General features: G+C 42.1%; 1 protein-coding gene across 4 annotated transcripts in view; it reads right to left on the bottom strand.

Annotated features, from left to right (window-relative positions):
* Nucleotides 1-14,891, bottom strand: part of ARIH2 (ariadne RBR E3 ubiquitin protein ligase 2) — a 46,905-nt gene extending 32,014 nt beyond the window's left edge. For all 4 annotated transcript variants that reach the window (XM_014538950.1, XM_014538951.1, XM_014538948.1 and 1 more), the window contains exons 1-2: nucleotides 14,790-14,891; nucleotides 12,646-12,989 (exon numbers count right to left, since the gene is read on the bottom strand). Coding sequence is in view for 2 of the 4 variants with exons in the window: in XM_014538948.1 (XP_014394434.1) it covers nucleotides 12,646-12,894 (249 nt within the window). In the remaining 2 variants the exon portion in view is untranslated. The remainder of the gene's footprint in view (nucleotides 1-12,645; nucleotides 12,990-14,789) is intronic.
* Nucleotides 14,892-15,838: the final 947 nt, after the last annotated feature.

Genomic DNA, 15,838 nt, shown 5'->3' with positions numbered 1-15,838 from the left:
CACCCTCCCGGGCTCCCATCCAGGAGAAATCCCTACCAGCCTTTGTCTAGTAGGTCCTTCTGGTTGTCACCAACACGGCTGAGCGTGTGCACAGTTCCCTACCAGGTGTAGTTTACTTCTACCACTCCCTGCCTCCCCCTTCCAAGCCCAACTTTTTAATGTTTAAATCACTATTTTCAGTTCCTCTATTGATTACTTTTCTAACTTTAAGACATTGTTTACAAGACCAGAATTGCATATTTTTTCTTAGTGCTTCCAATGTTACTAGCCGTGGGCCACTCTAAGGAGAATGTTCATACATGGTCTTCAGACACCGAGAATTATTCATACTGTGCCACACGGTGTTTGCTTTACATCCGGCTCATGATTTTTTGTGGGCAGTTTTTCTGCTTTGCGTGGGAATTCTAATTCCCTCGTCCCTAGAAAAGAATTCTATGGTTTCTTCACCGTATCCCAACCATCTTCCAGCTGCTTCGTTCTGCTTACTGCCTGGAACCTACCCCACTCCTATTCCTGAAGAAGTTTTTCTTGGATCCCACCAAAATTCTGTTCAAATGTGGGCTACTCTGCACGCCTGTGGTACAGGTGGCATCATGAGACTTTTCATGAACTACTAGATTAGTTCAACCACTTCTTGAATCTTTATTTTCCTCTTTTTAAATTTTCATCTGCAAGTAAATACATCAGCAAAGTTAAAAGGGAAATAAATATCGAAAGTCCTTGATGTCTGAAAATGCGTTTACTTTGCAATGACAGAATTCTAGGTTCGAAACCAGTTTACTCAGTGCTCTGAAGACGCGGCTGTGCTGTCTTTGTTGTTGCTGCTGCTGCGGAGACATCTGGTTCCATTTCTGTTAGCAGAACGCACATCTTTATGGAAACTTTCAGGGTTTTCTGTCCATCCTTGTTTTTCTGAAACATCACAGTGACAATTCTAGCAGCAGGTCTTTATTCTTTTGGGCAATGGATAGACCCTTTCAATATAAAGACTGCTCTTTTCTTTAGCGCCTGGAAATTTTCTTCTTCTTACAGTTTTTAGTATTTTCCTCCTTGCAATTCCTTGTTCCCACTTCCCGGAAATTCTAGTAGATGCTGGATCTCTAGATTGATCCTCTACGTCTCTTTTTTCCACACATTATTTGCCTGTTATTTTGCCTGTTATTTTGAGAGATTTTCTTGATTTATCTTCTGATCTATCTACAGAATCTTTTTTAACTTGGCAAGCCCATAATTCATCTTCACAAGCTCTTTTATTTTGATTGTTTTTTCCTGATGGCATGTTGTTGTTTTATAGATGCCACATCTCCTTGAATATTTTGGGAGAATAGTAAATAGTATGCTTTTAAAAACAAGCAAAATTATCTAATGGTCTGTTTCAGTTAAGGTCAATTTTTCTGTTTCTCTTTCATTTTGCAATTTTCCTCAATGTCTAGTGATTCTTGGTTAGCCATTCACATTAAAAAACAAAGAAACAAAAAAACTACGGGTCACCAAAAAGAGAATGAAATACTGATACATACTACAACTTGGATAAACCTCAAAAACACAATGCTACGTTAAAGCAACCAGACATAAAAGGCCATATGCTGCGTGATCTATATGACACATCAAGTAAGTAAATCCACAGGAACGGAAAGCAGAGTAGTGGTTGCCAGGGGCTGGGGGGAGTGGAGAGTAAGTGCTTACTGGGTGCCAGGCTTCCTTTTGGGATATTAGAACTAGATCAAGATGATGTGAATGTACTAATTGTCACTGAATTGTATACAGCAGGTCCTCAGGTGACGTCGGAGATCCGTTCCTATGGCGACGTAACGAGATTTTCGCCGTAAGTGTGAACCCACCTACATAAGCACCTACGTCACTCACATGGAGCACACACACAGCAGTAATGAAGGAAAACAGTACAAAAAATTTAAAAGAAAGATAACAATTCCTGACCTTTACTTGTGGTAAATAAATAATAAAAAACATAAAGCACATATGGACATACGTCGAAATGACGAAACTTTTTTTTTTTATAAATAAATGGGAGATGGCGACGTAACCCGAGGACTGCCTGTACTTTAAAATGGTTAATTTTAAGTGAATCGTACAATTTTAAAAGGCAGGGGAGGCTGTGTGTGTCGGGAATACGAGGCCTAACTGTACACTAGTACACGGACAGTCTGGGAACCGGCTTTTCTTTAGGGTGACCCATCAGGGACAGCTGTCACTCAAGAACCCTCAAAATGACCAATGAGGTCAGCCAAATCTCACACTCACAGGCCCTATTTCTCCCTGGTGACTCTATTTTGTAAAAATAAGGAGACTGTTTTGTTTTGCCCACAAAGTGGGGGCTGAGCTGGCTGTCCTACAGGCAGACGTTAATGAGCCCCCAATGCAGCACACTCTCTTCTGGCCTCTGTCAGTCACATCAGAGCCCACAGCCTCTTCAAAGGTCTGTCGGACAAACTGGCTCCCATGTGCAATGCCGTCCCCACACCTGTTCTCTTTGTCGTTATGAGTTAATAACAGTACATGCCTTCCCTTTCCTTTTCATTATACTTAAAAATGGAGGAGCACACCATATTTACCTCATGCTCTTTTTTTTAAGAATTTGTATTTTATATCCTTAACCAAGTTCATATTTAAAAAAATATATTTTTATTGACTTTAGAGAGGAAGGGAGAGGGATAGAGAGATAGAAACATCAATGATGAGAGAGAATCATTGATTGGCTGCTTCCTACAAACCCCCTACTAGGGATCGAGGCTGCAACCCAGGCATGTGCCCTTGACCAGAACCAAACCTGGGACCTTTCAGTCCACAAGCTGACGCTCTATCCACTGAGCCAAACCGGCTAGGGCTACCTCATGCTCTTTAATAATCTTTCTCTCTCTCCCTGCCTTCCCCAAGTAACCACTGATTTACTCTCCTTTCAATAGATTAGTTGGCATTTTCTAGAATTTCAGATAATTGAAATCATAGTGTTTACTCTTTGCTCCTTCTGAATTCCCGCATGCAGCGTAGTTATTTGGAGATCTACCAGTGATGCTTACACAAGCAGTTCATTCCTTTTACACCAATGAGAAGTATGGCGTTCTACGGGCATACCACTATTTGTCCATTCATGTTTGTGGATATTTGAGTTGTTTCCAGTTTTTGGCTCTTACATTAATAAAACTGCTACAGACATTTGAATACCAGGAAAATAAAAACAAATGGAGGGAGAACAAAGGTATGTGAGGGTACCAATCATTTTGAATCAGAAGCCAATGTTAATAAGCTAGCAGAAAAGATCTGACCTGCTCTACTACAGTGTCATAAAATTCACAACTTTGAAAACATTCACACTGCATTTATGATTGCATATACTATCAGTCATTTTTAGTGCTATTCATTATCAACATGGACATAGAACCCACTGTCACCTTGATCAATGGAAGATGGGAGTACATTTCAACATAACAAATGCTACAGGAAACCGCGCCCACCTGACAGAGCTCGGCAGCAGATAGCCACGGCCACTGTGTGACGAGCCAGCGCCTCCGAGTGCTGGACACATCCCTTCCGCAGCCAAAGCAAGGCCGCCCTCCTCCCTCCTCACTTTGATACTGAGTCACTCCGCACATTTCCTATACGTCCCGTGAATATAATGTAAACCCCTGGCCTCCCCTCTGAAGAGTCTGTCATTACATCTGCATGAAGTATCAGAATCCCCAAAACAATTCTGACATGCGCCCGGAGCGGGGCACCACACATCCACCAGGTGCACCCTAGCTCTCCTGAGGTCAGCTCCCGTCATGAAGCTCTTTGACAAGCATGTCCTCTATTTACAAATGGGAGCAGACAGAAATCGAGCTCTGGGGTGAATTCTCAGCTTCTGCATTTACTGACTGGGTTTTCACAAGCAGATCAACAATAAACAACACTACTAAGAACAAAATATAACCAGACATTTCTGCTAGGTGCTATTATGCCAGGAAGAAAATGTAGATCTCTATCTCAAAGAGTTCAAGCCCTGGTTTACAAACAACTAATTTGCAGTCAGTGCAAGTACATACCAAGAAACATGCACACAGTGGTACAGAGACAAGAGTGCCGGACTCTGCCTGGGGATGAGGGAGGCTTCATGGTAGAAGCAGTCAAGGGTAAATCTTCAGTTTCCGGCGTGGTGAATGGTGGTATCACCAATTAGGATAGAGAATCCCAGAAGCGAAGTTTAACAGCATTGGAGTTATTTTTTGTAAAAGGATGCAAAGCTAAATAGAGACTCTGGAAAACGACTGTGAGAGCATTGAAGAGACTGGTAAAAGCCTAAAATAAGGGATAAACGAAAGTGGGGAGAGCAAGTATTGGCCAGAAAAGGAACAGCATGCAAGTCAAAGAGAGCAATTTTTCCAGATACAACTCTCTGTTCAGTATTACAAGAACAGCTTTGTTCTCCTGTTAAAATATTCAAACAAACCTCTCACTCATCCTGCCTGTACTTTTCTCTTTATGGTTGGTAACTTGTGATTCTCAGAGTAAAAACATTCCGTGTTTATAAAGGTTTGTGATAGTTCAAAGACAAGGGAACACAACATCAGCTACAAAGTCTGAAAATGCATGTCAGTCTAAGTAATCAAGACACAGGGCAGACACGTTTCAGAAGGCGCAACCTAAGAAGCTTCTTGCTGTCTCACTCTGTGCCTTTCTCAAATCTTCCCTCTTTTGGGCAGAAAAATCCAATCTTTTAAATTTTCCCTAGAGCAATAGGGGCAAAGACAAAGTAAACACACACCACTATAGTCAACCGGAAATGCAGGAACAACAGACCGGCTATACATCCCTGTATCTCCTTCCTGGTCCCAATCCAAAACTCATTTTGCATAATTTTTACTTCCCTTATTCGTGGGGCCAAGGAGAAGGGCACCAGAGGCTCCGGATGAAAGCAAAAGAATCCAAGGTGTATGACCCAACGACTGCATGCACACTCTGAGGCACCAGCAGCAACGCGACATCTAGATCCTTCCTCCATGTGGCTGCTACTCTATGACTCAAAGCACCAATCCTGAGAAAGTCTTAAGGAACCAGAGCGAACATGTGAAATCAACATTCCCACTGTTCTGCTCTTGCCCTGCCTCCACCAGAACCATTTACCTCAACATGCATGTGCTCGATCCTTGACATGCATGATCTCCCGTAATGCTGTGACGAAGGTATTATCATCATTATTCTATAGATGAGAAAACTAAAGTTTAACGAGGTTGAGGAACTTGCCCAAGGGCATGTTATACTGAATGGCAGAAAAGGGACTAGCCAAGGCTCTGGCCAAATCCCAACGACAAAGGCCACATTCGATGAACACGCTCAGAGCGATGAGCCATCCCCCGCAGCTGCAACACGCACATATGCACCTACGTGCCCAACGGGGACCTGAGAAAACGCTGGCTCAGGAATAAGATGGGGTACGATACAGCCATTTAAAGCAATCCATGACAACGAAGTAAAAAGGCGGAAATATTGAAATATACATGAAAATACATGTACGTAATGATTACTGGAATGCAATGTGGACAAGTATAGGGATTGTTATCTATTTTGTTCACAGCTATTTTTCCAGTGCCTGGCACATAGTTGGTAGCCAATAATATTGGTTGAATGAATGAACTGCAGCACAGTAATATTATGTATGAATATGGACAATACCTGAAGGATAATAAACAAAGAAAACTTATTTTAGGTTAACGGAATTATGAATGATATTCTTTCTTTAATATTGCAGTAACATCAACAAAGAACATTTAAATATAAATAAGTCCAGGACTAGAACACAAGTGTGGATTAGAATCACCCCTGATTACACGCGGTTGACATGGTCCCTAAGGTAGTGTAAAAGCACAATAAAGAGACGAGGAAAGCTGGCCTTGACGCTGATGCAGAGCTTCCTTTCTGGAAGGCGGTGAGCATGTTGCATGCGGTGCCAAGTACACAGTGAGCACACAAAGTCAATGATGACAATAACCTTTGTCAGCTGGCAAGATAGGGACAACTCTAGCACCAGGTGTACTTAGGCAATTCTCAATGTCACTCTGGACATTTCTCATCTCCCTTTAAAAAATAAGTTTATATATCAGTACAACACACCAGACTTCCAGACTACAGCATCGTGAGTATATAAACACACCCACTAACAACCAACAATTTGGAACACAGGAATTTCATTTTAGATACAGGCATGCAAAGAAATCTGACATCAAGTCATAGAAATAGAAATCAGATGGCGGCTCACCACATAAACAGTGTTACTATGCTCAGCTTAAAGATACTTTCCCATAAGTAGTAACCAAAAAAAACACCATTACTTAGTTAATTAATCACTATATAAATAAAAGTATTAAAATTCTGCTAAATCAGGATATTAAAAAGTTGATTTAATAAATAAAATTGAAGTCATTGTCAGATATACAAAAAACTTGGTGCCACTTAGAGAGAACAGCTAAAAAGAAGGTACTTTGTGTTAAAAACATCCACTGCTCGCCCTGGCTAGGTAGCTCAGTTTGTTACAACATCGTCCTGGGCCCAGGGGGGTTTTACTCCCAGGCAGGGTGCGTACAAGAACCAACCAATGAATGCATAAATAAGAGGAACAACAAATGGACGTTTCTCTCTCCCTTCCTCTCTCTCTCTGTCTAAAAATCAATTACAAACAAACAGCCTGGCCAGTGTTGCTCAGTGGTTGAGCACCAATCTATCAACCAGGAGGTCACAGTTCGATTCCTGGTCAGGGCACATGCCTGGGTTAAAGGCTCGATCCCCAGTAGGAGCCCTGCAGAAGGCAGCCAATCAATGATTTTCTCTCACCACTGATGTTTCTCTCTCTCTCTCCCTCTCCTTTCCTCTCTGTATCAATAAAAATATATTTTAAAAATAAATTAAAAACAAAAAACAAGAACATCAACTGCTTGTTACAAGTGACAAATGTATAGAAACCAGGTTTTAAAATTGGGACTCTAAAGACTTCTGCACTGCACTTAAGAGTCAGAAGCCCTGCCCTAGCTGGTTTGGCTCAGTGGCTGGAGCGTAGGCCTGTGGACTGAAGGGTCCCGGGTTCGATTCCAGTCAAGGGCACATGCCCAGGTTGCGGGCTCGATCCCCAGTAGGGGGCGTGCAGGAGGAAGCTGATCCATGATTCTCTCTCATCACTGATGTTTCTCTCTCTCTTTCCCTCTCCCTTCCTCTCTGAAATCAATAAAAAAATATATATATTTTTTAAAAAGAGTCAGAAGCCCTGACACTCATTATAATTCATCCACAAAGGGGAATGATGATCCACAAAAGAATCTTAAGCCAGAACCGGTTTGGCTCAGTGGATAGAGCATCGGCCTGCGGACTGAAAGGTCCAAGGTTCGATTCCAGTCAAGGGCACATGCCCAGGTTGCGGGCTCGATCCCCAGTAGGGGGCGTGCAGGAGGAAGCTGATCCATGATTCTCTCTCATCACTGATGTTTCTCTCTCTCTTTCCCTCTCCCTTCCTCTCTGTAGAAAATCAATAAAACATATTAAAAAAAAAAAAGAATCTTAAGACATTTTCCTGCCATATGTTGCTGAATAACAAACACTAGATTCTAAAACAAATTCAAGTAAGGGGGGGCAGAATAGTTCTAGAGAAATTTTTCCCTGCTCTATTGCAGTTAACACAGCGATTCAAAGAGCAAGAACTGCAGTAAAACACTTAAAATAACAGCTTATTTCTCCAGTCCTATCCAGGGACCACCAGACTCGAGAAGAGCAGCCCAGCTCGGTGTTAGTTTAAAAAAACCTGTTCCTTCCTTTCAGTGGTCAAGACACAGACTGCATGACAACTTTCCACATTTCATTCCTGTGCGTCTTCATCTCCCACCCCAGCCGGAAAGGAACTTTCCTACCCTCCAGCTTTCAAACCACTGGGTCTGCATTTGTTACCTGCACTGCCCTCCCATCACACCTGCAAGGTTTTCCTGTCAACACAAAGCTCAGATAGCTCACTGTACACTAGATCTAGCCAAAGTCAACCCTCTTCTCCTTTTTTTTTTTTTTAAAATATATTTTTTTGGCTTTTCACAGAGAGGAAGGGAGAGGGAGAGAGAGTTAGAAACATCGATGAGAGAGAAACATCGATCAGCCGCCTCCTGCACACCCCCCACTGGGGATGTGCCCGCAACCCAGGTACATGCCCTTGACCGGAATTGAACCCGGGACCCTTCAGTCCACAGGCCGACGCTCTATCCACTGAGCCAAACCGGTCAGGGCCCTCTTCTCCTTCTTAAGCAATTGGGTGGGACCCAGGGCAGCACCCCACCTCTCCTGCCCGCACCCCGAGGCTGCGGAGAGGAGCGCAGCTGCAGCGCACACTGGCCCCTCCCAGGGAAGCCACCTGGGCTCTGCCCGCCGAGCCCTTTCTGAGCAGCTTGACAGCAAATGCCTCCCGAGTGTCACGGAACGGTCCCAACAGGACTCCATGAAGGACACGACTCTTCATGGCTCACTATTACACATACTGTATTGTAGATGCCTGTTATTACGAGAAAGGGCCGCTCTCATCTGTAACAATAAAATCATCTTTGTGTAAGTTCCCTATAAAAATAAACGTGGTGTGAAAAAAGGTAACATTTTCTTTAACAGCTCATACACGATGGCTTAAAATATTTGTCAGAGATCTTCCTCCTCCTCCATCACTTCACTTGGCAATCCTCACATCGCTATTACATCTGTGTACGATGAGAGCTCCTTGTTCTGCCATGATGTGAACAATGGTAGTTTCCTCTCAATAACAGATAAGCATTTTCTCTGTTGTCTAGCCTCAGTCCTTGATCTGATTTTCTGGGCACTTTCCTTTCTCGATTAATGATGAGACTCATGGACTAGTCCCAGAACACACACAGGAAGTCCTCCTCTCACCCCAGAGGTCCTCACTAAACCAAAAGCTCAGGGTCTCAGACAGTTGGGGTTTTTCTACTTAAGAGACATCAAATCCCAAAAGGCTTAACTTTATATTAGACTATGGCTCATGCATAGGCAACTGCCAGAACACACAAAAAGGAGTCAGACAGACCTGAACAACAGTGAAAAATTCAAGCCACTCCTCAAACTTAGATAGCTTTTGTTCATAGGCAGCTCTTCCCAACACTATAATTTTAAACGTCATACACGCGACATTCCCTACTCGCCCAACAGCACCTGAATCACATAAAAGACTCAGTATGTCACACAGTGGTACACACAGTGCCATGACCAATGGGGGAAACCAGCAGTGATCGGGGTGACGACTATTGATCTCCACTCAGACAGACATGCGGCAGGGGAGCCACAGTTGACAGTAGTTGAGTTCTGTCAACTCAACACTCAAAGTATTCCCTTCTGTCTCAAAAAATATTCATCATAAAAATAAAAATGCTAGTTTTTAGCCAGCCTGAAAGAGGAAGATTACGTGATTCCTTCTTCTTTCTTTTTCCCACTGTGTAACCCGTTTCAGTGCCTGCAGCCCACTGGCAGAGCTGGGCAGTGGTTCCAGGCCAGTTGGCTCTGGCACGGGGCACGATGAGACCCAGGGGACGGGCCTGCCATGAGTCCAAGCCCATGCGCCTTCCTCATTCAACATGCGATTTCTGCGGCCTCTTGGGTCAAATTCCCAAACCACTTAGAACATCACTGAGTCCCTTTATGTGCAGCCAAGTCACCAGAAGAGCCAGGTCCCTCGTGGCCCAGCCCCAGAGAGAAAGGAGTCTCCTCAGTGAAGTCTAGGATGGGGGGAACCTATATTCTAGCATCATCTAAATTTCCATGGAGTATTTTCCTTTTTGCCCCATTTTCTCTTTTTACACACACATATATATATATATGTGTGTGTGTGTGTGTGTGTGTGTGTGTGTGTGAATTGTTTATATATACATATATATATATAAAATACACACACACACACATATATATATATATATATATATATATATATATATATATATATATATATATATATATATATATATATATATATATATATATATATATATATATATATATATATATATATATATATATAAATTGATTTCAGAGAGGAAGGGAGAGGGAAAGATAGAAATATCAATGATGAAAGAGGATCTTTATTTTTAATTTTTAAATATATATATATTTTTATTGATTTCAGAGAAGAAGGGAGGAGAGAGAGGTAGAAACATCAATGATGAAAGGGAAATCACTGACTGGCTGCCTCCTGCACGCCCCCTACTGGGAACCGAGGCGCAACCTGGGCATGTGCTCTTGACCAGAATCGAACCTGTGACCCTTCAGTCCGCAGGAGAATGGTCTATCCACTGAGCCAAACCAGCTAGGGCTGCCCCATTTTCTCTTGAACTCTTTCCTTGTGTTTTAACTTTCTTCCATCTCTTTTTATCCTTTCATCTCTATTCTAAGTTCTTTTTCCTTCTTTTCATGACCTTGAGGGCCAGAATATGCCTTTTCATGACATTAGACAAGGATGTACAGCAGGGTCTAGGGAATCTAACTCACCAATAGCATCAGATACTGTCCTCAACAGTTGACAAAACCCACAAGTATCCAAGAAATGATTTAATACCTACTATGGATGAAATACTGACAGGAATGATGGGGGCGATAATGTGCAAAGTGGTCCCTGCCCTCCAGGAAGTGACAATCTAGTTGGAGAGACCACGCAAAAATATGTCTAAAAGGTAAAACAACACAAAGCACTCAGAAGACTGCAGTATATGGTCTAATGCAATGGGCACAGACCAAGAGCGCACACCCACTGTTTTCCAGGGGTTCTTAGCAAGCCTTGCTCAGAGCACAGCTGGCCTCTGCAGGAGCCTTGAGGGTCCTGGGAGGTCAGGAGAGCCTTCTAGGGAGCAAAGGCTCTCAGAGGGCTGACCATACGGCAGCCTGATGAAGGAGGGTGTAAGTGATAAACTTGATGTTACATATATCCCCCCCCCCCCCCACACACACACACAGATGGAGAGAGGTGCCTGGCCCCCGGCTGCCTCTAGTAGGTTAGGGAAGTCAGCACAGAGGCCTTCACAAACAGACTCCTGGGCCCAGATGGAGAGATTCTGATGAACCTAGTCACATACCTGACAACTCCTTTGCTAATTTTAAATACCAACACTGTGCATAACCTGACCATGTGATTAACGCAAAAGAAGCTGGCTGAGCAGACAGGGAGGTGTACAGGGTGAGGAAGAGAGAGCCCGATGCCTCCTTTCCCCTGGGCAAGGCCCTCTGGAAGCAGAGTCCCAGCAGCTCTGCTAGAGCTACGGCGCAGAAACCCCAACCCGGGGCTTCCACTGGGCTCCATTCTCCAGAGTTCTCCGCTGAGCAAAGAGAAAGTCTGCAATCACTTTTAGGAATGAGTCACACAAAAAGTCTAGCATTCAGCTTCCAGCTGGTTGCTAATAAACCCTGAGCATCTAAATCCAAGGCATTATGAGCCTTTGCTGACCACCTGGGGGAAAAATCCCTAAACTGGAAAACTGTTACAGAAATCATGCACAGCACACTTTCGTTATTTCCGTTTACCAATACCAACAGAAGACTATTTGGTTGAAATAAGCCAATCTACCTTTGACTTCAATTTCAAGTCAACAGTTATATGGACAACAAAATCCACATAACAGTTCCTGAAGGAAGGTCAGTGAACACAGTGAAATAAGAAAAACGTCCCCACTTTCACATAATGGGCAACGTTATAGGGGAAAGAAACAAGCTGGGAAAATGTCTAAAGGACCGTAAAGATACGCACAGTGCACAGCGTTCTAGGTGAGCACACCACGCACGAGTGTAATATCACACACGACAAAATGTACACAGTGAGGACGGTCACTGGCTGAGGGCAAGGCAGGGAAAAGTATGCACCCTGGCCCGTGGCTCAGTTGGTTGCGTGTTCATTCCCAGTCAGGGCGCATACGGGGCGGGTACGGGCATGTATGGGAGGCAACCGATCGATGTTTCTCTGTCTCCCTTCCTTTCTTCCTCTCTAAAATCAATAAAAGTTTAAAGAAAAAGAAAAGTATGCTAGTTAAGTGTTAAAAATAAGATTCTTGCTGGAATAACCAACTTTGTTAATTCCTTAAAATTTCCATATTAACAACCCCCTCAAATCAGTGAAATACAAACTATGAGAACTTACTTTATTCTTAAGGTTACGGCTATAAGGATTCTTCCAACATTAGATCAGTCACCAGTATATGAAACAAATGAGATCATTAGCCCAGAGGCACTGATTACTAGGACACACATTTATCAGTCACTCACACGTGGTTGTGTAGAAGATGGTGATTCTGATGCTTATCAGATTTTACCCAATAAAGTTTCATACGACTCACTTTCTTAAACAAGTGTTCATCTGTGCAATTCTGCTTCTATATATTTCTGGTCTAACTTTCTTGAATCCATCCCACCCCTCCTTTGTAATTCTAGCAGTCTGAGAATCTGAGGGTCTTAGATATGCATATACCAGAAAACAAAGTAAATGCATCAAATGTGTCCAAATAATGCAACACGTACTCAAATCTGACTTCAAGCTACAGGGCCATTCAATCGGTCTGAAGGAAAAATTAGTTAACAACAGCTCATGTTTAGATTTAATTGGAGGGGGGCAGGATTACACTTGGAATTGACAACACTGCTCACCTTCAGGACAGAGGCTAAGCTGGTCATGTGCTCATTGAGAGCACCCTCGGACTCCTTGTAGGTCAAGCAGGTGAACTGGTACTCCTCGGGATCAAAGGCATCGGCCCCCTGCTGCTCCACATCGCTGGCTACGCCCACGTAATAGTCCTCGATGTCCCCCGGGTCCTCGTCCTCTTCCTCTTCTTCACAATTTGGGTCATAGTCCTCTTCATTACTGTCAGACCCCTGGCTATTCATGTCCACCGACATCTTAGCATCCAGGCAAGTTGCAAATCAGGAAAGCAGGGTTCTTCCCCTCCCCCCCAACTTTACCACTTTCTCAAATGCATTAGTGTTTTTGTCTTCTAAGGAAGAAAAAGAAAAAAATGTGTGTTATTTACTTTCACTGTGAGAAGTTGTAACAGAAGTCATTCAAGAATCAAAATGGGCCCTGGCTGATTTGGCTCAGTGGATAGAGCATTGGCCTGTGGACTGAAGGGTCCCAGGTTCAATTCCAGTCAAGGGCATGTATGCCCGGGTTTCGGGCTCAATCCCCAGGAGGGGGTGTGCAGGAGGCAGCTAATCAACGATTCTCTCTCATCATTAATGTTCCTATCTCTCCCTCCCTTACCTTTCCTCTCTGAAATAAATAAAAATATATTTTAAAAAAAAAGAATCAAAATGGCCTAACCCTGACCCTACCCCACTACAACCTATTCCCAACCCTGGTCTCATACAGGTCATCTCAACATCCTCTCGCTGCCCAAGCATAACAAAGGGACCCCTTTCCTGGAGGGCAGAGGGGCTGGCGATGGCAGCTTCACATGACGGGCCTGGCACGGAAGAGGAAGGCTGTCTGCTCTGTCAGTGAGTCCCATTCCCATGGATTTGTCCTTCCTGCCAGAGCCTTTGAGACACACATCCCACAGCTGCCCACAGGGGAAGCAACCTAAAGGCCGAACTACCAAAGGTTAAATCTCATTGCTGGTCATGCCCACTTAGTGGTGACAGAGACAGTACGTAAATAGGGACACAGTTCCAAGTATAATATCTAGGGAAAGTATATGACTATTTCATAGACATTGCTCTCAGATATCTGGAAAGCAGGTGCTTAGTTAGAAAAGAAAAAATAAAAGCCACATAGCTCGTCAACACGCTCCTCTAGTCAGCAAAGTTAACTGATTCAGTCTTTTTTTTTTTAAATATATTTTATTGATTTTTTACAGAGAGGGAGAGGGATAGAGAGTTAGAAACATCGATGAGAGAGAAACATCCATCAGCTGCCTCCTGCACACCCCCTACTGGGGATGTGCCCGCAACCAAGGTACATGCCCTTGACCGGAATCGAACCCGGAACCCTTGAGTCCGCAGGCCAACTCTCTATCCACTGAGCCAAACCGGTTAGGGCTCAGTCTTTTTAAAAGCGGTGCTTAGAGGCAAAGAAACTGGCTTAACAGAGAAGGAAAACTACAGATACTCTTCTGTCTTAGCAGGATCAAGGCCAGGGAAAACCAGAATCCATTTAGGGTAAAGAGTTCAAGTGAAAACAGCTACTGAAAAAACCTCACAGATCAGAATGTTACTCAATTACATATAAATGAACGGAGAACACTAGCTGAGAAAGCAAAATAATCACAAATACTAACTTCAACTCAAAGAAGATTTTGGCAAATACCCATTTGCACAAGTACTATTTCAAGTGATCATTTGCAAAGAACAGTATCAAATAATGACTTAAATTAAAAATTAACAGAACGTTAAAATGCAAGAGCATTTGAATTGAATAGTATGTAAATAATTTACACAACCAAATCTGGATTAAATACAAATGTAAAGGCTATTTGGAGTAGATAATCTCTTAAAAAATAAACAAACATAATTAAAACAAAGATTTAGAATACATATATACTAAATATGTCACCAATCTAAAGGACTGTAGAGCCATGTTTTAATGATAAAATAAATTTTAAAAACCAGTGAATCTAAGTTTGATATTAACTATAAATGCCCAATTTTAAAAAATCACAATAAGAGGACAATAAATATAATACTTGCAATTTCACTTTTAACAAATTGGTTTATATGACAGAACCACCAATTCACAACTGAACCTAACTATGGTATTTTTCCTTTAGAAGAAAAGTTAATTTCTAAATTAAAAATACCTGTAGTCCTTGAAGATCTTTCAGGAAGATGTTACCCAAATATTCTGTCATATAATTTCCATCTAAAATGAAAAGAGAGAATTCTATTTATATATTTTTAAACTGGTACCCTACTTTTACAAATTTATTTTTAAAAAGCAAAGATATTTAGTCCTGGCTGGTTTGGCTCAGTGCATAGAGGATTGGACTGAAGGGTCCCGGGTTTGATTCCAGTCTAGGGCATGCAGGAGGCAGCCGATCAATGATTTTCTCTCATCATTGATGTTTCTATCTCTCTCCCTTCCTCTCTGAAATCAATAAAAATATTTTAAAAATAAAAAACAAAAAGTAAAGACATTTAAAAGGATAAGCAGCAAGGGACCAGAGTAACTATGAAATTACAACTGGCCCTTGAATATGAGTCTGAACTGCACAGGTCCACTTATATGTGGAGTTTTTCAATAAATACTGTAAATATATTTTCTCTTCCTTACAATTTTCTTTTCTGTAGATAACTTTATTATAGTAACATACATATATGTGTGTATATACATATATATATAAAACAAAATTTTTGTTATTAATATTACAAAATGAAGCATGTTGGTTTAAAAACATTTTAACATTGGGAAAATTATATTTAAATAAAATTTTAGAAATGAACTGTGCCTAATAATGCAGAAAAGACAAAAGCTGAACTTGGAACTATAAGAAAGGGATATTAAGGGTTCGGTTGAGATTCTAGAAAAACTGGTAGAGTTCTTTTTAGGTTCTCCATCAAATATGACTCCACTAAAGAGACAAAACTTAGAAAAGGTAAAATGGGGCTAAAGATCATGTCTCATAGAAATGTGCACTTGAAACCTATATGATCCTGTTAAACAATTTCACCCCAATAAATTTAATTAAAAAAATAAACTTAGGCCCTACCCAGTTTGGCTCAGTGGCTAGAGTGTCAGCCCGCAGACTAAAGGGTCCCAGGTTTGATTCTGGGTCAAGGACACATACCTCAGTTGCAGGCTCCATCCCCGGCCCTGGTTGGGTGCTGGAGGCAACCAATTGATGTGTCT

This window comes from Myotis brandtii, unplaced genomic scaffold, assembly GCF_000412655.1.
Source record: "Myotis brandtii unplaced genomic scaffold, ASM41265v1 scaffold207, whole genome shotgun sequence".
Taxonomy (NCBI): Eukaryota; Metazoa; Chordata; class Mammalia; order Chiroptera; family Vespertilionidae; genus Myotis; species Myotis brandtii.
This window is presented reverse-complemented; position numbering and strand designations above follow the sequence as displayed.